This window comes from Pogona vitticeps, chromosome 3, assembly GCF_051106095.1.
Source record: "Pogona vitticeps strain Pit_001003342236 chromosome 3, PviZW2.1, whole genome shotgun sequence".
NCBI lineage: Eukaryota > Metazoa > Chordata > Lepidosauria > Squamata > Agamidae > Pogona > Pogona vitticeps.
Genome location: NC_135785.1, coordinates 243,089,161 through 243,112,980, shown reverse-complemented (window position 1 = coordinate 243,112,980; position 23,820 = coordinate 243,089,161). Strand labels below are relative to the sequence as shown.

Genomic DNA, 23,820 nt, shown 5'->3' with positions numbered 1-23,820 from the left:
TACAGACCAGAAAAAAACCAAAATGGAACAAAAACGGAACAAAAACGGCCAGTTACAGATTAATTGGTTTTCAAAGCATTGTAGGTCAATGGAGACTCGACCTCCAGACTTTTCAACCTGCAGCCACTGTTCCAATACGGATTAATTCTGTAAGTAGAGGGTCCACTGTATTCTGTTGATGGGCAAAATCAGGACCCATGCCTTTCTACCTTATAGTTCTTTATTTTTAAACCAGACTGAACAGTCTTTGAAACAGGGAATGCTTTCTATTGGAGTCTCATATTCTGTTCAGCAGAACAGGTGGAGCTCTATTTCAAAAGGAGGATGATGCTCTATTATTTAAAATACACAGCTATTGCTCTTAGCCTGGGCTCACCAGCAAAGCAGTGCCTAAATGTATGTAGACGTATTTGTCAGTTGGTGTTCTTTGCTATCCTGACCTCCCTTGTAGTTCTCTTTTTCTTCCTTTGCTGTCAGTCTCACTGTCAAAGTTCAGATTGTAAGTCTATCAGAATAGCGTCACACTGCATGTTACACTGTGGCCACATATACCAGTGAAACTATATGACTGCTGTTGTGGACTCTTGTGAGGAAGAGCAGGATGCAAATCTCCTAATAGTAATAACTGATAGTGAAGCAATTGGTTGACATGTCTAGCCATCATGTATAGCCATCTATTGTACACATGCATGATGGACATACAGAACATGGACAAGAGGAAACAACTGAAACCAGGAATGTTACATATTGCTTGATGTGGTTTTCAGAGAAAGAAGGAATGAGGGATTCTGTTACAAAATTCAGACACTGCAGCCAGGGTGGGGTCAGGAACGTATAACTCCCTTTCTACAGATAAGAAAAAGAAAACCCTGCCCAAGGCAAATGTGGGTGATACCTTTTTTAGACCACTAAACATTCATACACAGAAGCTAGCTTTTGACCTTTACAGGTCTTCATCCGGCTAGGCACCAGAGCCATATGTGTGTGGTACAGAAAAAATCCATACAAGTTCCAAAAATCATGGCCATGTGCAGGCCATACTTCTCCGCTTAAAGCACTTGCCGTCTTCAGTCAGAGGTATCAATTTCAGATTCCACTTCTGGTAGTGTGAATTGGAATGTCTCTCCCAATCCTCTTAGAACAGAAAGCTGTTAGCCATTCAATATCCCTCCTTTTCCTGCACCTTATCTTGAAACACATAGTTCCTTTTGCCTGGAATTGGAGGTACACAGAAATGTGGCAAACCCCTTATCAGAGAAGCTGGGATAAAATTTAGTCTACATACAGGGTGAGCCAATTATAGCCAAATTGATATAACCTAGGTATTACCTAGTTGAGGAAGATGCTTTCTTCAGTTTGCAGTCCTGTTTTGGCAATGTTAAATGTTCATGTTTGGTTGTAGATGGTGTCCTTGTCAGCTATTCAGGGTATCTTCCACACACCAGCAAGAAAAAAATAAAACTTGGGTCCATGCTGTCTAAAAAAAGAGTACATTTTTCCATAAAAACCTGCCTGGGCCTTTTGATCTGCAAGATGCCCTTCTCTTAGTCCCACCACTTTTAGAGACTCTTTTGGCGAGAATACAGGAGAGGATCTTCTCTGTTGCCTCTCCCAAGCTTTGAATTCTGTTGTGGGAGTTTGGATAGCCTATTGAAAGCCTTTTTTTGGCATTTATTTTTAAGGTAAAGTTGGGCATTAGTTCCTAACTAATGCCTAACTTCACCAGTGTCCCAGTTCTGGCCTTTAAACCCTATACAGCCTGGTTACCTAACCGAATGTCTTCTTCAAATTCCAGATGAAGCTTTTACGATCATATTAAAGCTGAGGGTGTTGCTATTATAAGAAGTTCACTGGGTGACATGAAGAACTACAGTCTTCATCGTTTTATAAGATTTTGGGGGGTAGGTTATTGCATATTGTTTCGAGTAGGGAGTTAAGACCTACAGGGATAATAGGATGAATACAATGTTATTACTATTTAGAACAGATCCACTGAAATCAGAATTAGAATTCCTATCCTACCATGACTTCCTTTGGATTGTTCTCCCAGTTCTCCAGGTCCATGACCTCTCTACTTATTCTTTTGAAGATGGTTTCTGCATGCAAATGTCGACTGTAAACCACATTTTCTGTATGTTCATGCAGTGTCTTGCCTTCAGGAAGAGCAGCGTAATTTCCAGGATAAAGGTGGATCAGTTAGAAAACTTGTTTTATAGAACATAAAAGGATCCCACAGAATGTTTCTATCCTCCATAGGTATTAAAGCACTGCCCCTTATAGAATGTGTTATTCTCAGGTGATGATTTCTATCAAGGCATTTATGATCCATCCAAAAACCATCGTGATATTTAAGCACCACCATTCATTTAAGTACCACTTGATACAGTCTGCAAGTCAACTAAGGAGTTGCAGAGTTACATCCTGGAAGGAGTTCAACATATTTCTCAAGGTAATATGTACAGGAAAATGATCAAAAGAAAAATAATGTATTTTTATTTTGAAAACACAGATAACTAGCCATATCACTTCAACAAACTCGTTTCCTATAGTAAGTACATGATAATGGTTGTTGTGGGTTTTCGGGCTCTTTGGCCATGTTCTGAAGGTTGTTCTTCCTAACGTTTTGCCAATCTCTGTGCCCGGCATCTTCAGAGGACAGCACTCTGTGCTCTAGTGTAGTTGGCTTTGGGAGTGCGGTATTTATGGCTGTGAGATAGGCTTTTGTCTTTTTCTGTAGATGGGTGATTAGTGTGTATTGTTGTGGGTGTATTGTTGTGCTAAGGAGAAGATATCTGTTCCTGTGGTTGATGGGTGTCATTAGCTGGTCTTTTGTGTGTAGTGATCCCCTGTCCTTGTGGCTGGGTAGAGTTCTTTGACCTTTTGCACGCTGTATTTTTGAGTGCTGGGAGCCAAGTTTTGTTGAGCTTCAAAACTTTCCCCTTTTTTGTTCACGTTTTGCTGGTGCTTGTGGATTTCAATGGCTTCCCTGTGCAGTCTGACGTAATGATTGCTCAACAAAACTTGGCTCCCAGATAATCTCTTCTCCTTAGCACAACAATACACCCACAACAATACACACTAATCACCCATCTACAGAAAAAGACAAAAGCCTATCTCACAGCCATAAATACTGCACTCCCAAAGCCAACTACACCAGAGCACAGAGTGCTGGTGTAGCACTCAGAGACTGGCAAAACGTTAGGAAGAACAACCTTCGGGCCAAAGACCCCGAAAAACCCACAGCAACCATTAGATCCCGGCCGTGAAAGCCTTCGCGAATATAAAGTACATGATAGTTAATAAAACAAAGCTATTGCAGCATGCAGTCTTTCCAGACTCCTTTTCTTCCCCACATGTAGTAAAATACAAAAATTAAGCACTATGGAAATAATTGTTTTAATAAGAAGGAGTGAAATCCAATGCATTTTCTCCTGATAGAACTGTCAGTGGATCTTAAAAGAGATGATTGTGCCCCCATGTAGTCCCTGCACACCCTCAAAATTGGTTCAGTGGGCTAGAGAATCCAATAGACCAGGTGCAGGGGAGGGGCAGAGAAGGAAAGAAAGGAAAACCTCTATTACAACCTCATACATTGATTCCTTTGATTTTATTTTTTGCTAGTTTTCAAGAGTTTTACAATACCACATATTTGAACTTAATAAAAGTTGGTCTGTGGAAATTACTTCACCAGAAGTGACCTGCAAATCAGATTTCTGTATACTCAGACATACGAAGAAATTATGCACTGAAGGTAGGACAGTGAACAGTAACAATGTTGGGACTCCTGGATTTTGATACTATAAACTGGATACCCAGAAGCTCTGACTCCCTCTGATGAGCTTTCCAAAGACATTTTGAATTGAACAGTGATGGTAAGACGTGTATTGGAAGTAATTTGAAGTTAAGAAACAATGAGGAATGGGAAAATATTAAGCTACCTCTTCTGCAGTCAATTCTCAAAACTGCCTCCTCCAAAACTGACCTTGCATTATACTAAACGAAGGCATCACGACCTAGTTTTAAGTGTTGTGAGGCAACAGCAGTAGCTATTCTCTGAATACCTTCCAGAAATAGCACAATGCATTTCATTTTGAACAGATTTTGTTCCTCAGCAAAAGCACTTGTGTTATATAATTTATAATATTTTACACATATGGTTATTATGCTCATGCCCAGTCAGCCACAGGCAAGCAATAAACATTTTCTAAAATAAAGTTAAGCATATGAATGTTATGCAATTACCATCTCACTTGTATCTGCCAATCTTTTCTATGGTCCAGGAGTTCCATGTTGGGCTTATGGTTCTAGTTTTACATGAGGATCACTTTAAAGGGAATGGGAAGCTAGAACCCTTCAGTCTCCTAAAGTCACTGCCAGCATTCCATTACAACATACAGTGGTGCCTTGACTTACGAAAGTCCCGACATACGACCATTTTGAGTTACGACCAGCTCCAGTCACAAAAGTTTGCTTTGACTTACGGCTGGAGCTTCCAGTTACATCCAGAAAAAGGCAGGGAAAAAAGGTGGGGAATTCAAATTGCTAACCATTGGTGGCAAAGAAGCTGCTTCTTTGTAGCTCTTTCACCCCAACGATTAGTGTGTGATCGGAGGAGGCTTCGGACTGTCTGGTAAGGTAAGGTGCTGCTTTCTACTTTTAAAAACCTCCTCTGCGTGGGTTTTGCAGCGTGGTTTTAGGCTGGGTGGTGGTATCTATACTGTGATGGGTCTTGCAGGGTTTCCCCCCCGTTTCCGATGGGTCTTACGGGGTTTATTTGCTTTTTGCTTTGCTTTTTTTGCACTTCTGAAGGGTCTTGCACAGTTTGTTTGCTTTCTACTTTTCTTTTTTTGCATTTCCGATGGGTCTTGCACCGTTTGCTTTCTACTTTGTTTGGTTTTTTTTGCACTTCTGAAGGGTCTTGCAGTTTGTCTGCTTTCTGCTTTGCTTTTTTTTGCATTTCCGAAGGGTCTTGCATGGTTTGTTTGCTTTTCTCTCCCCCCCTTCAGCCAGAACAGATTAATCGTGTTTCTGATAGGTCTTGCAATGTTTTTTTTGGGGTGGTGGTGGTGGTGATTTTTTTCTTCGGACGGAATAGATTAATTGCATTTCAATGCATTCCTATGGGAAACGGTGCTTTGACTTACGACCATTTCGAGTTATGACCGGAATTTTGGAACCAATTAAGTTCGTATACATAATCTTCTGGGCTGTGAGATATCCACATCAGACCAGATTTGACTCTGGGACTTCTACTGTTGATCTCTAAAATCCAGATTTATACCATATTTGTATTGAAGTAACACTCCCCACCCCACCCCAGATCATATATTTCTATTTATACTATTTTGAGAACATCTAATCTCCCAGGCCCCTTTCCTGAAATAACCAAACTCCCATATTGTACAAAGGTAAAACTACTATTAAACTTGGAATACAAAAAGAGAAGATAGAAGTTTATACATTATATCCTGGTAGAAGTTTAGTAATAAGCAAGGCCAAAAGCCATGGCATTTATAGTCACAGCTGGGACCTCCTTTCTTTAATTTCTTAAATGAGCATCTAATTGATACATATTCGCACAATTTACAATTTTTGGCTTATGTCAACAGTTGTATTTGCATTTTCGGCTTGGTGTGAAAGATGTAAACCCAGCTGTGAACAAAACAGCCAAAAAAATTCATACATATTACAGGAATATACAAATGATTTAAAGATATTCTTTCCTAGGAAGAGAGATTTCTAATACCAACAAAGTATTGTATTCTAAAAGCAGAAGATTACCTTTTTGTTCACAATATGCATTCAATGTATAAATGCTGAAATCCTGAAATCAGAGCTAATATAATTCATGAGAACACTGTTCAATGATACGAGGATTCTATTTATACTGTTTTCAAGTGAGTTTGGACTTCCATAATTCCTTTTGGAGTTATAAACTTCATGCATTTTTATTCTTAAGCACAAAAGGCATTTTAGGTCTTCCAGTAAAGTTAATGACACTTGCCTTCTTTATAGAATGTACTTGAACTAGCAATTTCTAGAATATTTTAATAGTTTCAGAGAACTTCAGTACCCCCTGGAATTTGAACACTTCTTATAAAAGCTACAAATTGAAATAGTTCCCAAGCAAATCTGCAAATCTTATTATACTGATGAATTCCATCAAATTACAATGAAAAAATGTATCTGTACAATTAATCATATAAAGTGATTGCTCTGTATGTAATATAGCCAGTAGATCAACAAAAATGCACACAAAAAGAAGCAACTCAGAATTATAGTACAGTTAAGTTCTTATGGATATGTTTAGAAAGGACTTTTCCCTGTTTGTTTCCAGACTTCTTTTGCTCCTTTAATGGTCTCTCTTTTCACACATTTCCAGTAACCTTGGACTCCTTGCTGTTGAGGAACCTGTTAAAATAAGTAGCAATTATCTGCATTTAAATTGGTGTTATCCAGCTGGCTATATTATATGAAAAAAATACACTGAATACCTCTCTATCTGCTTGTCTGAAACTAGCAATCCTTACCCAGTTATCTCTGCGATGGCCTTTCCACATAGTAATTGTAAGAGTTTGTCTGAAGTTGCTTATTTTTGTTTTCACTCCCCATTTTTTTCTTTGATAGTATATATATTTAGTGGACACAATTATTTTCAAAATGCAAGATACCTTGAATACATCACCAGATAAGTAGTATATATATATGTAGCAAGTAAACTGATAATTATTAGATTACGTATATTAGGTGCTTCCTATTATCCTTGGTATTTCACAGCCACCAGAATTTTTACTTTTAATTTCACTGAATAAAGGGAGAAAACCTGAAAGCTACCAGAGATTTTTTGTAGTAATTTCCATGCATCACTCTTGTGGGGTCAGACTCCTTGACATTTTTCCCCAATGCAAAAATTTGATGACAAGGCAACCTATCAGTTGTGCTTTGATTATCACAATAGTGGGAGCTTTTCTTTGTGAGCTAGAGTTTGTACCTAGAGTTAACCCTTCATTCTTCTATTTTATGTTTTCAACATCATTCATCCCTCTATTTTGTGTTTTATTCCCACAGAGATTTCTTTCTACAGAAGAACAGGAAGAGACACTCAAGATCATGGTGCAAATAGCTGCTGGCTACTGGAATGCACAGAAATTTCAGAAAACCAGTCTATGCTTTATAGACTACAGCAAAATTTTTGACTGTGTGGATGAGAAACTATGGGTTGTTCTGAAATAAATGGGTGTGCATTAGCACTTGATTGTCCTAATGCATGAGGCATATCCATGACTGAAGAGCTTAATGAACTCTTGTGCGGCAGACAACAACTGCTAGGCCTTGTGGTCCATTCTCATGTTGAAAATTCAGAGAAGCCTATGTCGCAGGAAACAGGTGGAGATGCACAGTGTCATAGCTGCTATCAAGGCCAGGAAGCCAAGGAGGTATTGTATGGTTAAGATGGCCTTAATAGCCGCCTAGAGTGGTCTTATATGCCAGATGGGCGGGGTATAAATAAATAAGTAAGTAAGTAAGTAAGTAAGTAAGTAAGTAAGTAAGTAAGTAAGTAAGTAAGTAAGTAAGTAAGTAAGTAAGTAAATAAATAAATAAATAAATAAATAAATAAATAAATAAATAAATAAATAAAGGCTGTAACATAAGCTAGTTCAGCAAGTTTTTATGTCTATTGGGAGAAAAGCCTTTGCCACAGTACAGTCCAACTGAGCTGTGATACACTACATAGTGCAAGAAGGCTGGAGTTGTGATTTATAATTATTTACTTAGAATCCGAGACTCCAAAAAATGTAAAGGGTGACCGTTATGTGCAGGTGCAGGAATTTCCTGGAATGTACTACTAGGAGCCAGTCTTATAAAGATTAATAGAATAGGTAATTCTTTGAGAGAGACCTTTTATAGACATTAATGGGCAGTAAGACTATCCCATCCCATGAATCCTTGCAGTTTCCATGGAACCTTGTCACTCTCAGAAAACACGGATGCAATTTTCTTCATTTTGAAAGGTAAATAATACAAATTGAGCCCTATGTGTAGATAATGGCACTGTTCTTTTAACCTCTGTTTTGGCTGCATCTCCCAGAATTTCCTCTGAGAGGATTTGGGGGAAATTCTGGGAACTGCACTCCAAACCTGCAGAAGGATTTTGGGAGCCCTGGGATAAGAGAGAGCATTTAATGTCCAAACATCACTGCCACTGGGACTAGGGCTTGTGATTTCTGATCATTAAAGCCTCCCCACCCACCCCCTGTCCCGAGGCTCCTGTTGAAGGGGATCCCTAAGGAGCCTTGGAGCAGGGTGGGCAAGGCATGAACAGGATTCCAGCTAGTAATTTTAATGAGTCCATTCTAGGCAAGACTGTTGGATTTCATCCGAATAATGCATACTCATCTGATAAACAAGTTTTATACAGATAATCCTGTAGCAGCATAAGGATTGGGTAATTCAGTCCCCACTCCCAACTAAAAATCTCAACACAAGCAGACTGCTGTAGATAATACTGTACGTGGTGCATCCCTCACTCCATCAAGCTGCATGTTCAGTGCTGGCTAATGAAATGTAATAATAATGTGCTGTTGTTGATTTCAAATTATGGTGACCCTTCTCAGGTCACCATAATTTGTAGGTAGGTACAAATGATGCTCTAGTCCCTTCTTTTTGTGGATACTCTTGGACTGTGTAGTTTGCCAAAGGCTATACAGGGTAAGTTTTCTTCTGGGAAGCACAGTGGGAAAGTGAACCCTTGACATCTGACTGCACCACCAAGTAACCAACTGACTGAACTATCTAGCCAGTAGATGAACATATAATGCTAGCCAAGTTGCTGAAGTTAGTGAACTATAATACAAAATGTTCATTTAAATTTTGAATTGAAAATACTGTATTTTTTCATTCATAATTCCTTCATCTTCAAATTCATAATTCCCTATAAAATTTCCATGATTACCTACTTCCATATGATCAAACCCTCCTAAGGTGTTACGTTAATCAGTGAGAGCAGTTACATAATGAATATTAGTATTGAACATTTAGAGAACAAGCTTATGTTACCCTTAAGCCTCGATGCATCCTGTTCTTGAGAACTCCAAGGAACTCTGCATGGCTGAGGCAGTTGTCTCCATCTAAATCAAAGATCTTGAAGATGGTGTCCATAACATTTTCTGAAAGTTCCTCTCCTGTAACCACTTTCACAGCTCTCTTGAACTCAGCTAACAAAGCACAACGTACCACATATTATTATACTATAACCCAAAACAAGTGGGTAAATTTAAAGCATTAAAATATGGATTAATTTATGGCAAGAAATAATTTTATAATAAATTTAAGAAATAAATTAGAAATAAATAACACAGGCATCTTATGAGTTGTGTGAGCTAAATCAATAGCATTTACTGAAGATATAGCAGTATATGAATATTTGGAAGAGCTATTGTTGCTTTGTATGGAAGAACAATAAAAGGATTACTTTTAAATATGTATTTGGATTATAAGAACCTGTTGCACCATAATTTTACAATGTACTATTTCATCCAGATCTCAAAAAAGTTACTTTTTAAAAAACATATACTGTAGTCTCTGAGGTATTGTGACCACTGTCCCTACTGGCTAATTGATTCTGGGAATGTAGCCCAGTATAGCAATTCTCCCAAGCAATGCTTCATCTGGAACTCTCTTGTTTATGCTGCTCTTAAAATATCTGGCTGTTACTTCTTGAGTGTATTTGCATTCAAAAAGATTTATGCAAATGATGTAAAGCCTCATTTCCCCTCCTGTTCATCTGCAGAGACTTCACTTCTAAACACAGATTTTATAATAAAAGATATGACTCCATACCAGTTTCATGAAAAAATGATTTTTTCATTATTAACAGATCACAACAAGTGGGAAAAAAGTAATGACAAAAGTTACATTTATGGTACAATGTAATTATAGCTTTATAGTCCAAACACATTAGGTTTTTGTGTGTATGATTAGAAAAATATATATGTATGGCAGAACAGCAGTACTGTGGTTACAGAGAGTCAAGAAGTAACAAAGGAGAGAAAAAAGTTATGAGGTTGGTTCTTAGTCTTTCAATTCTAGTGTCTTTCTTCCAGGGGTCAAGAAAAGCACACACAAACTTCTCTTCTATATGGCATTTGCGATGCAGACAACTTCTAAGGATTGTTGCACACATTCTAGCAGTGTAAAATACCTTTATACATTCTAACTTTTCTTTACTACTGTGTTCCCCCCAAAATAAGACAGGGTCTTATATTAATTTTTGCTCCAAAAATGCATTAGGACTTATTTTCAGGGGATGTTTTATTTTACACTCATGTCATCTTCTGGTTGCTGCATAATGCTGCACAAGGGTGGAGGGCGGGCTTTCACTTAACTAGGGCTTATTTTTGGGGTACGGCTTATATTACGAGCATCCTGAAAAATCGTACTAGGGCTTATTTTCAGATTAGGGCTTATTTTCAGGGAAACGGTATATGTATATTCAAAAGAAAATGTGAATTTCCCCCTAATTAAGAGAACCTCTCTCTCTCCATAGGGTAGGAGCATACATTTGTTCTCTTTATGAAAAATGCAATAAGCAATAAAAATCAAAACATCTGCTGGAGCTCAAATCTTTTGCACCCCCTTTTAGGGCCAATATATTCAACAGCTTCTCGCTGTTCACATTTAATGAATGAAATCTATTTACTTCTTGTCTTGAGGACTAGAAAAAAGCAGCAGGTTGCTATATTTAACTTGCTAGAACGGGCAGTTGTGGTACCTAGAATCTGCTGTGGTAGCTGCCTGCCAATATAACAAGAACTAAGGATACCAACAAACCTTTCTGCTTATGCTTGCCAGGACACTGGTGATCTACAGCATTTTGGTTGATAAAAACAGTGACACATTGAAATGCATTGACACAAAATCCTTTGACATACATCAGATGTAATGCATACCATAGTTTTTCCCTCTGGAGGTTCAGAGCTATGAAATTATGCAGTCCTTACCCCGTTTGACAGGACGGTTGGCTACAGTAAACATTTTCAAGGCAATTGAAAAATCTTCTAGGCGGTTTGTAAACTCACAGAAAGTCTTGAATTCCTCCAAATTTATACACTGAAATACAGGAAAAAGACATAGTTAAGATCTGGGTGGTGGTGGTGGCATTCAAAAATACCCATGAATTTTATTCAGAGATTTATCAGAGTATTATAAATATGATATAAAATTAGTTCATATTGTAAAGATTACAGGAAAAGTATAAAAATAAACAGTTTTACTATAATTTAACATTTCGTAAGTACATTTTTCAGTTAAAATTCAGAAAAGTTATTCATGTTTAGACACTGTACACCAACCTCTCCTGCTTGGATTCTCTCTTTCACATTTTGCCAGTAAATGTCATTGTTTTCCTCCTCGGTGAAATATAGAAGCCATGCTACAAAATCCTCTTTTCTCATGCAGGACAGACCTTTGGAAAACTGGATGAATTCCATTTCTTGCACCTCTGTTTGTAAATTTTGCATAAATCTAACAATAAGGACAGTAAAACTCAGTATATAAATGAAGAATATCTACTGTTTCACAGTAAGGACATATAACATAGTCAGGTACTGAACATGTATACTGATATAAAAATGTAAATAAGTAACAACATCAGTTATTGTTTTCATTCCAAAATGAAGAAACAAGTACTTCATTGTTATGTATCAACAGAAGCAACTTCCATAAGATAGGAATTTTGAAAAGTTACAGTGACATACACAGACAGGTAGCAGCTAATAGTGAAAGATTCAAAGCATCTGCCACAAGCACATCTACTCTTTGGCTCCAAGACAAAAACCAAGGAAAATCTGTGTCTTTTAAATGGTTTATCTATGAATCTTGAAGAAACAGCAACGAATGCTAGGGCTATAATGTAGAGAGAGAAAAACTACCACTTTTTAAAAGTCTAACCCCTGGTCACACAGAGAACTATGTTACTTGGAAGTCACTTATAATACGCTACAAATTGGAGATGCGATACAGAGAGAAGTAGATGCTAATAAGAAAGATTGAAAGCAGCTATATCAAATGCACATTCACTCTTCGGTTACCATCTCAAACTTCTCAGATTAAAATCAAGGAAAAGTGGGTTCGTTTTTAAAAAAAAGATAATCCATGTACCTTGAGAATGCCAGGAGTATAACGTGGAAAGAAAGAACTACACACTTAGACGGGATAGAAACCTTGAAAAGTCAAGCTCCTGAACAGGATGTACTGGAGTGGGCAGAACCAAATTGAAGCTAAGATAATGGGGTTTTCACACCAACACAACTCTCTGTGAGTGCAGAGAAGAACAGACAATGTAACACTTATATCAGCATACTTTATGCCCCTCAACATGTGCTATAGAAAGTCTGGGGCCAGCTGCCCCAAAGGCCCTTGATATTGCTTTTTGCTGGGTAAAAATTATCTGACATTCCTACCTAAACTTTACAACATATTGCATTAATACAAATAAAGAAACCAAGCAATAAAACACTAAATGAAATTATCATTATTTTCTATTGTAATCACATATATTCTCATCTGGGAGGATGTATCCCACTGAGTATACACCTAGGATCTTGGTGTTTATTAAATTTATTAAGTCTTATTTTAAGTTTGAAATAGATATTCCCTAACGCTGTCTTTTAGGAAGTCTACCACTAGGGTGCTCTCTAAATCCATCACCTTCAGAAGTGTAGTACAAGGTATGGGCAGAAAACATACTTCTGCTAAAAGTCTGTAAAATTGTTACCGGGTTTAAAAAAATTACTTTTATGCTGCACTTTATGTTGACATATTCTCATATGACATTTTCCTATGGAAACACTCAAGAGGTATAAAAATTGTGTCGCTCAGGAATGTTACAAAAGAAATAACTTTTGAAATCACATCAATTTGAGCAAATTAATTTCATGTATTCTTCTTTATACACTATTACTAACTGGGGTTAGGGATGAGGATGGGCAACTCTGTCAGAGTTTCTTCCAGTTTCTCAACTTTCCAGTCTTAATTTTGTTTGACTACTAATTTTGTTTAACTGCATACATTTGTAAATCGTTTCAAGTCTATGCAAAGTTAATATGAATTTGCCTTCTAATACATATTTTGTATAGAATTCTGCTAAAGGTTTTATTTATAATTTTCTTTAGATCTATGCTGCCCCTCTGGTGCATTTTATATTAATCTGTTTCCTATTCCAGGGACGTGGTGGCGCTGTGGGCTAAACTGCAGAAGCCTGTGCTGCAGGGTCAGAAGACCAGCAGTCGTAAGATCGAATCCACACGACGGAGTGAGCTCCCGTCGCTTTGTCCCAGCTCCTTGCCAACCTAGCAGTTCGAAAGTATGTAAATGCGAGTAGATAAATAGGTACCACCTTGGTTGGAAGGTAAAACGGCGCTCCCTAGTCATGCTGGCCACGTGACAATGGAAACGGTCTTCAGACAAGCGCTGGCTCTATGGCTTGAAAACAGGATGATAACTGCCCCCTAGAGTCGAACACGATTGGACAAAAATTGTCAAGGGGAACCTTTACCTTTATTTCCTATTCCAACCCCCATTTTTGTGTGAGCAGCCTATTAAGTTTTTGCATTCAATAAATAAATAGCCTCCCTGGCTTTTAGGTTTCTTGGGTAGACCCCTCTTTCAGTCTTGCCACTCTCACAGGCATGTTCGATGAGGACGTGGGAGAGGGACTTTTCAGTGACTTTTCCAGGTTGTGGAATGCCCTCCCATGGGAGATGCTATCCGGCTACCTTTTCATCAGCAGGGGGAAACTTTTCTTTTCAAGCAGACTTTCCCTAACTGAACTGGACAGCAGGTAAATAAATTTTAATTCAGGATTCAGTACTTTTTTACTGCTTCAGTGTGCTTTTTCGAAGCTTCTTTGAAAGAATGTGGAAACAACAGCAGCAGCAACAACAACAAAACAACACAGGTAATCTTCGACTCTGAGGCTAGACCAAATTCTTCAAGAATTTTTCAAACACGTGAGAGAGAACTTTCTGGTTTAGATGGTGTAATGGAAATCTGCAAACAGAATGTTTGGATCTGTCCTGATGATATTGGCTAATATCTCAAACTGCAAATACAAAAAGTATAGGAGAAAGTAGCAACCTTGTTTAGTATCCCTAGTAATATTTATAGGATCTCAGTCCACATTATTACTTCTTACTATGGCTTGGTGTTTTTCATACAATGTATGCAATATTGTTAAGAAACGGCCCAATTTCCATAACATATTTTCGAAATGAAACACCATTCCAAGCTATCAAAAGCTTTTGTAGCATCAATGATGCAATGTCAAATGTACTGTTTTAATTTTTTTAACTATGGATTATTATATATCATGTTGAGCAGTCTTCTGATTGGATCAGAGATGTGTCTCTGTTATATGAAGCTATAATGGCAGTGACAGAGCTTCAAAATTTTGTAAAAACATCCACCAAAGTCATCCAAATCTGATGCTTTGTGTGATTTCAAATTTTGAATTGATTTATGTAATTCCTCAGATGTAATTGGTTTACATTTTTATTTTTTATTTTTATTTTTTGCTTTGGCTATCAAATTGTGAGTTTTAATTTTGGTAGGCTTTGATCCAGTGTGCAATGAATTTAAAAAATGTTTTAAAAGATTATTAAATTCAATAGCCTCACAGAATAATAGAATAGTGAAGTTGGAAGGGGCCTATAAGGCCATCAAGTCCAACCCCATGTTCGATGCAGGAATACAAATCAAAGAATATCTGCCAGGTGGTTGTCTAAATTTCTCTTGAATGCCTTCAGTGATGGAGCAATCACGACCTCTCAAGGTACAGTAATTGTGTTCCACTGTCTTACTGCTCTAACAGTCTGGAAGTTTTTCCTGATATTTATAAATTCTCCCCTTTCTTAGTGTGCTTTTAAAGTGTGTAACTGCTTTTAAAGTGGTGGCCTTTTAAATGCTATTGTATGTTTAATTTTTTAAAAAATATTATATTTGGATTTTACTTGTATCCATTTTTCATAAACTGTGAGACACCTTAGATATCTACACCGGGAGAAAGGCAGCACAGAAATGAAACAAACATTCTTATTGAATTACTGTAAGCTGTCTTGATGTATGGGGAGGTAACTTACAAAAATAAATTAAAAGGTTCTAATTATTTTTCCACCAAGCCTCTGTTATGGAACCTGTTAAAGAATAAACTGGAGGAAACAGCTACTTTATAAAGAAGGTTTTTACATCTGTGTCAGTAAAACTAACAAAGAAGATAACATCTGCACAGAAATGCAATATTTAAAAATAAGTATGCAGAGACTTTGGAAGAGAATGTTAGTAGCATTAGCAAAGTCTACAAGAATCTGAGTAAAGACTGAAGATGTATAACAAAAAAGAAAAGAAACAAAACTTACGGCCTCTGTAAAACTAACATATAACTGCAATTCTTGGGATGCACAGAGTACAGTATTCAAACCACAGGATTTTATGCAAATAGTCATGGTTATGGGGTAGGATCAGAATGAAATGATGTATAGAAAATGATGTTTAATAACAACTCTAGAACATATATTGGTAAGTTTCAGAAGCCTGGATGCACATACACCACCCCCCTGGGCCATGAAAAGTTGTACCCATTACTGTCTTCCTCAATTTTTTTCCCCTCATTTTGTTTTAACTAAAAAGATCTAGCATTACCAAGTGACTTCAGGGAACACTTCTGTCATATTTTTGGCTATTTCTTAGCTATTATAAGTTGCTTTAAACAGCCCCACCTCCAGTCTAACTGAGCTGGGGAGAGAGAACATGACAAAATTGCATACTGTGCTGGATAGACAGCTACATGGAAAAAAATTCTTATGGGGTGCTACACTTTGGTCTCTAATGGCTCACACTTTGCCCTATCCTGCTGCAGAAGGGCAGACAGCATATTTCTTGTCAATCACATCTGATTCTTAATACTAATATTTCTCAGAGGCTGAAATCTTGTTGTATAACTTTGCCTGCAGGGAAAACGAAAGACGTCATTCCTGTTAATCAGATTGCTACTGATTAAAGACTTTGTTTTCGATTTCAGGGTGAGCGTGGTTCACAAGCTTAGATACAAGGTTGCATATATCCAGAAATTGAAAAAGGATGTCTTGCACAGACAGAACTTGCCTAGAAGAATCTTAGTCAAAGAATGTACAGTGGGGTCTTGACTTGCGAACTTAATCCGTATTGGAAGGTGGTTCGCAAGTCAAAAAGTTCGCAGGTCAAAATCTGCATTCCCATAGGAATGCATTGAAAACCATTGTAATCTGTATCTGCTCTGTACCGTCCATAGAAAGTAATGGGAAGCTGCTGTTCCGCCTTCTGCCACTAGAGGGAGATATTTTGTTTCTTTTTTTTTCCTTAGGTAATCCCAGGAAGGCGAAACAGGCAGCCCAGCCATTTCCTCCCAGCTACGGGGGAATGGGCCGGGTGGAGATGGGAGCAGCAGTAGCACATGGTGCCCGGCCATCAAGGCTCCCTGCGGCGCTCCCTCCCCACCCAGCCTCCGTTTACAGCCCCAGCCCAGGCAGGTAAAACAGGCAGCCGGCCCCCGTGGCGCTCCCTCCCTCCCCACCCAGCCTCCGTTTACAGCCCCAGCCCAGGAAGTTCGAACAGGCAGCCGGCCCCTGCGGCGCTCCCTCCCTCCCCGCCCGGCCTCCGTTTACAGCCCTAGCCAGCTTCCCTTCATTCAGGCTGCCATCGCCCACCCAACCGTGCCGCATTCGCCCTCCTCGCTCTCCTCCCGTTTCCATCACCCGCTGCCCGCGCCTGCCTAGTTCCCCGGCGCAGAGCCCTCCCAGCGACAGTGCCACTCCGCAACTCGCTCCCGCCCTCCTGCTCGGGCTCACCGGGGCACTCGGAGGCTCCTCTGCCGTCCTCGCCGCTGCCTTTTGCCACCGCCGCCGGAGCTCAGCTCAGCGGGGCCCACCCAGGACAGGCAGAGGCCCCGGCCGGGCTGGAATTCTGGCGGCCGGAAAGCCCCAAGGTGCCCCAATCCCGGAGCAGGAGCAGCCACCCGGCTCCAGGTGCTTTCCCACTTTTTTAAAAAAACTTTTGGGTTCGTACCTCAATTCTCCGTCCGCAAGTCAAAATGGATTTTTGCGGACGGAGAAGTACGTAACTCAAAAAGTTCGTACCTCAGGCCGTTCATAACTCAAGACCCCACTGTATAGGATAACCTGTTGCCTGTTCCCATAATAGCAAGGAAGGATTCCTAATATCAAAAGGGCCTTGGTTAAATTATGGTCTCATTACCTGTGCTGGTGACAAGTGAAGAGCAGCTGAATAGCAAGAAGATTCCTCGTAGTCAACAGTACTAATTACAATTTCACTGAACTCAGAACCCGAGGAACAGAACCTCCAAGGTTCCATACAAAACTGTAGATACAATGGCCTTCACCATCAATCTCTGGAGATGGGGCTATAGACAAAGCAAAGGGTGAAAAAGACTGCAGCTTTTCACCGGAGAAAATGGGGATCTGTGTAAGATACCCAGAACCAATGGCACTTAAAAAGAAAACACAGCACTTGCTCAGGTAAACTCCTCTTGCAGGTAAACTCCTCCTAAGCATACAGTACAGAGAAATGCTGTGGTGGGTTAACGTCTTGGCCTCCTTTGCTGTTGTTTAGTCCTTAAGTTGTGTCCAACTCTTCTTGACCCCATGGACCAGAGCACGCCCGGCCTTCCAGTCTTCCACTGCCTCCCGGAGTTTATTTATTTATTTTATTTATTTATTTTATTTCTATCCCGCCTATCTGGACATATTAGCCCACTCTAGGCGGCTTACAATAAAAGAAACAATATAATTTTAAAACATTGCACCTAGACTAAGATAGAAATCAAAGAAAGATATAAGAAAGGAAAAATCGTCAGGAGTTTTCTGTTGGGAAAGCCTGCCTATACATCAATGTTTTTAGTTGTTTCTTAAAAATGTCCAGCGAGGGAGCCGCAAGAATCTCATGAGGTAAGTTGTTCCAGAGACGAGGAGCCACCGCCGAGAAGGCCCGATTTCTGGTCTTCTCCTTCCGGGCCTCTCTCGGCGTTAGGCCCCTCAGCCCTAGTTGAGTCAAATTCTGGGTTGGCCTCCTTTACTTGTGAGCAATAACCACCAACAGTAGAAAAACAATAAGAAATCAAGTGTACATATATCATTTCCCCTCTAATCTTCCAACCCTTATAGTTTGTCTTTTCTGTACAGTGGAACAGTTCACTGTGAGCCCAAAAGAATGCTTTCGTGTTGCTGTGTGAATCTCTCTCCCCTGCATCCAGTTTTTAAAGGTACTTGCCTGCATTTCCCTGTTATGCAACTGGGCTGCATAGACAAACATGGGTACAAAAAGTGCTGTAACGTTGCTGTGTTTATGCCTCTCTCATGCAGTTAATCCTGAAATTATTTGCTTAAGTTTGCCTTCTATGTTCATTAGGGGTTGCTGATGTAGCAGAGAAGGATGAGTTCAGAGGACCCCCTGCGCTGTTTTCGAATGGGTCAGCCATCTTCTTACAAACCTCAGTTTTCCCTTTCTATGGAATGGGTTGCTGCTATATAACAGTGTGAATTCAAAAGAACGCTTCAAGCACTGCTTATATGCATTGTAGAGATTAGATCCAAATACTCTTTGAAGTAACTATCTCAGGTGTCTTGCATTCTGCAAGGAAATGGACTTCACCTTAAATTTTTTGTTTTTATTTTTAAATGTAATTTGTAAAGTCTCTGCAAATGAAAGAAGACAAAGTCTAATTTAGCCACTGGCTCTACTTATTATTACCCCGCTCTCATCCCACCAATTCCAATGGGCACCTGCCACCACTGTAACATACTGTATTTTTCTGTGTATAAGAAACCCTCATGTATAAGATGCCCCCCTTTTCTAATCCAAAATTAAGAAATCTAAGTGGGGTTTAGCAAGTGTAGGGGGAAAGAGATCAAAGTGCTGCAGGATCGCTTTGATCCCTGTTTCCCCTCCACTTGTTTTTGTTCTCTGCTCAGCTTACTTCCGTGTATAAGACGACCCTCAATTTTTAGCCTAAAGATTTTAGACAAAAGTATAGTCTTATACATAGAAAAATACAGTACTTCAAAGTGGCTTTTGCAAGGTAGGAAAAAAAATCATGCATCAGACTTAAGCTATATGTTGCAAAAAAACAAATCAGCCTGAGAAATGGAAGACTAAATAATAAAGCAAGGTTTCATTTTGGAAAAAAAGAAAATCTATTAACCATGCATAAACACTATTAAGTCTTATGAATGAATTTCTCCTTCCACCCTCCATTTTAAAGAACATAAATTACACAGGTAACTATATCTAAAGCTTGTTTGACAGGTTTTAAAGCAGCCTAATCAAATGTAATCACTCCTGCTTTCTCTAGCTACTCCACTGATCAATGGAAAGCCTTTTTAACAAGAACTTGGAAAATGATAAAAGCATTTGCCATCATTTCCCCCCTTGCCTTGACAATGATCTATGTCTGTACAGCTCATCAGTCATCTCTTGTAAAAACACAGTGGCACTTTGATCAAAAAGCCAACAATGGCTTCCCATGTGAGGTAAAAATGTTGTGAAAAGCCATCAGATAGAAATCACATTTTCTCTGAACAATAGAAACTCAAAAATGATGTGCTTGAGTTACTTGAAAATAAAATAATGTGAAAATTGATATCTCCAGAGCTTTTTTTAAAAAGAGAGACACTGATCTTTTCATTCACCTTTCTGTGCATTAAAACAAACTTTAATGTCATGTCACAATGCAGATGGAATGGGTATATACGGGTAGCGATAAGGAGGTACATTCCAAGTGCATGAAAAGTAAATGCCATTGTTGAAAAATTACCTGTATTAAATCCTACACTTATCCCAACAGCTCTAAGAGAGAGACGTGGGAGTCCCATTTTGATTGCAGGCTTCAGTCTGTGCGGTAGGCAAAAGGTCTTTAACCTACATTTACTGAATGTAGTAGGTACACAACATTATCAGTGCTATGCCTCATTGGGTCAATGCAGGATTTTATCTAATTACCTGAGAGATTCCAGTTCACACTATAAATGCAAACAACATTTTATGGCTGCACTCTGGCCTTTGTCTTGTTAAGAGGCCCTACTGTATCCAAGGAAAAAGGAGCAAAGGGAGTGTTAAATTTATTTAGAGTTCTGTTAGGAACTTCAAAGAGTTCTTTCCTTCAAGGCTGGTGTGTACCTAAATCAGTGGAACAAAACTGTTTCTATAGTGTAACCCCAGATCCTTGTTTTGGTAGAGTACAGATAAATTTTTGGTAGACAAGTTGTGAAAGAAGTCCAGAAATATCTACAGGGCAACACCATTATTAGGACCAAATAAAACAGCACACACGCACACAAGTTTCCCACACCTTTAAGAGGAAATAAACTAGGGAAGAGGGAAAGGTGGTTCTGGGCACACTGAAATTTTCCTGAAGTCACCTGGGGGGATTTTACAACATATGTGATTCTCACACAGTATTTTACATCCTATAGAGCAGAACAGCATATTATAGATACTTCCAACTGAACTGGAGCTTTTGATTTTACCTCTTGCTCTGGAACAATTGTACTGCAGTGGTCCTCAGCAACAAAGGGGGTATTGTTCTATTTGTACTGTACTTGAAAATGTGTTCTTATTGGGTAGAATGGCTCCCACAGACAAAAGATATTATCCCCCTCATTGACAGTAACTCACAAAACTTCCATTTGCCCCTTTCTGACCACAGATGACCATTCAACTGGTTCTGCTACCAACTTTGTGCAGCATTGTCAGGGGGCTGGAAAAGTTGCCATGAAGAAAAGGAACAAGGAAAATCATGCAGGAACCAAACAATTCTCATTAATTAATATCAAGCAAACATTTCGTTACAATATCATGCCTACAGTTAGGTCATTTTGTGATTATACTACCTTGAGTCTTATGATTGACTTTAAAAAATGAGTAATTTAACTTGGGGCTTTCTCATTGATGTTTCTCCAGTAATAAATTAGGGAGTGATCAGATGAGCATTTGTCCCACAGCTTGGTCCAGGTTGGGGCCTTTTAAATATTTTTTCTCTATGGATCTTACTTCTATGAGAGATCAGGGTAGCTATTTTCTTACTGCTCTTCTGCCAGCAGGCAAAGATCTTTCTTTTCAGGCAGGCATTTAGTGAGTAACTGGCTGCTAAGAAGGAGTTTTAATGAGGAAGTTTTATTTTTTAATCTTTTTGCACGAGCTCTTAAATTGTTTATTCAGTAGTTTTAATTTTAACATAATTAATTTTGATTATTTTGATTTACTGAATTTTAAGCTGTTTTAATATTTATTTTTAAAATTCCTTTGTAAGTCACCTCAGGTCTCTGTTAGAAGAAAGATGAGATACTAAATAAGTAAACTATAGAACAAGGTACCATATTTGTATCAGTCACATAGAGATCTGGTTCAAATGTCACACTGGATTGTCCAATCTATACTTTGGCAATTTGAAACATCGTGTTCTATTGGCACTTCGTCCCATGTCATTAATGTTAGTTTGGGTTTATCGTAGTGTTGCAACTGATGTAAACATAATGGTTGCTAATTATAGTTAGAGTAGATTCGTCTAGATGGGCAGTATAAAAACCAAATAAATAATAATAAATATAGTTATGTTTTAAAGCAGATATAGATGTGTCGTTCACTCTATTTTGTATTCATTCAAACTATGTTTCTTTGTCATTCATTACTAGTGAGCCGCCCCCCCCACCGCACTTTAAAGAAGATCTATCTCTTGCTGTGTCTAATTCTGGAGTTACATTTGCAGGAATTCCATTATCCTATTAGATAACAGGCCTAACAAATATCAGATAGTCAAACCAAAAGGTTGTCATTTGAGAAATAAAATAGGTGCACATCTCAGTAGGCAGTGTTAGGTCTAATATAATACTTGCACATCTGTGGCAATTCCACTTTATGGATCTGTATATACGGTACATTTATACTGATATGCATGTGAATGACTCTAGGCAAGTTGAAAGGCAAGTCAGGAAACAGGCTTTCAGCCTGGACTGGATGGGGTTACACTTCCCCTGAAAATACAGGTTCGCAGCTGAGGTGAATTTGTCCCTGAGCACATATGCCCAGTTCTTAATGGTGGCCAGGAGTGCATTTGCCATCTGTGCCTGTTCCTGGAAATGTATGATCTGGCTGTGGTGACACATGTATTGATTAACATTAGATTACTGTAATGCATTCTATGTTAGTCTGTCTTTGGAAAGTGTCTGAGAACTCATGTGGTTCTCAGTTAAAACAGTTGGTGGCTAGCATACTGCCTGGCCATTTTATATATATGGGATGTATGTGAGAGATAGCAGTAATTTTAGCAAGAATTTAGTCTGTAAAAGCAGTTGTAATGTGTCTAAGAGAGAAAGCTGTATCTTGTTAAGAGCTGTGCTGTTAAGCAGAGCTGAGGCATCTGCTTGTGTACCTTCTTGTTGGAACTTGCATAAAAACAAGCATCCATACAGACACGTATAAAGAACAATACAGTATATGCTTAATCTGTAAAAGAGAAAAGAAGCGAAAAACGTGTTTTTGGTTCTCTGAAGAAAAAAAATCTGACAGATTGTAGCTCTGAAACATTAGGAAGACCAACCTTCAGAACACGGCTAAAGAGCCTGAAAAACCCACAACAACAAACTGATAGATTCATTTATATAATTCTCACTCTAAAGTAAAAATGTCATACAAAAGAGTTAAAAAGAATTGTGTAGTGCATACAGAAGGAGCTGAGGAAGTTTATGAGTCAGGAAGTTTAAGAAAATGTACATTTACAGGCTTCAGAAGGAGAGGAGGTTGAAGAAGATGATAAAATTTAAATTTGTGTATAGCTGGCAATTCCGCACAAGCACAGATGATGCAATTACACATTAAAAGACTGGAATTACAGCCAAGGGAAAAAGCCAGTCATAGACAACAGAAAAATAGAAGGCTGAGAAATCCAGTTGCTTCAGTTTGAAAAGTATCAGGAAGAAAAGAAAAAAAAAACCCGACAGAAAAGAATTCAAGAGAAATGCAACGCAGGGAGAAAGAAACTGAATTTGAAGTTATGATAATACCATAGCAGTATACAGAGGGAGAAAAAAAGAGGGAACATGGAATAGAGTTAACAAAGTTTAAGGAGAAGGAAGGGGCTAAATTACCACTTAAAGATTTTATTGTATGTGTTTCAGGAGAAAATCCATAGACATTCTTGTATATTTTTGAGAAACTGCGTACAACTGGGATCAGTCTAAATATATGAAATGTATTGCCAGTTTATCAAAAGTGAATTAGCATATATTCTTCTCATGAGCAAAGTTTCTTATGAGGAGTTAAAACCTCTCTGTTTACCAGTCTTAAATTGAGGCCTGAATTCTTTAGGAAAAAATGTCTGAGACACTGCAAGTTTGTCCTTGAAATGCCCTTTACTGAATTTGGTTCTAAACTGAGTGATTTATTGGAGCAGTAGACTTCCAGAGCTGAAGGGAACAGGATAAAGAAATTAAAGGATTTAATAACTGCTTTTCCAATTGCCCAAGTAAACAAACAACAATAATGATAGTTGTGTGCCATCAAGTCAGTTCTGACTTATGGTGACCCTTTTCAGGGTTTTCTAGGTAGAGAGTGCTCAGAAGTGGTTTACCATTCCCTTCTTCTGGGACATCCTGGGACTGCGCAGCTTGCCCACGACTACACAGGCTGGCTCTTTCCCCGGAAGGCACAATGGGGCACTGAATTACCAGCCTCTGACTCCACAGTCAGATACCTAAGGTACTGGGTGATTCATCCGGT

The 23,820-nt window shown here is 38.7% G+C and overlaps 1 protein-coding gene across 1 annotated transcript in view; it reads right to left on the bottom strand.

Annotated features, from left to right (window-relative positions):
* Positions 1-3,591: 3,591 nt before the first annotated feature.
* Positions 3,592-23,820, bottom strand: part of MICU2 (mitochondrial calcium uptake 2) — a 92,220-nt gene continuing 71,991 nt past the window's right edge. Inside the window, exons 9-12 of the mRNA XM_020802043.3 lie at positions 11,352-11,523; positions 11,001-11,109; positions 9,058-9,215; positions 3,592-6,411 (exon numbers count right to left, since the gene is read on the bottom strand). Coding sequence (XP_020657702.3) covers positions 6,307-6,411; positions 9,058-9,215; positions 11,001-11,109; positions 11,352-11,523 — 544 coding nt within the window. The 3' untranslated portion in view covers positions 3,592-6,306. The remainder of the gene's footprint in view (positions 6,412-9,057; positions 9,216-11,000; positions 11,110-11,351; positions 11,524-23,820) is intronic.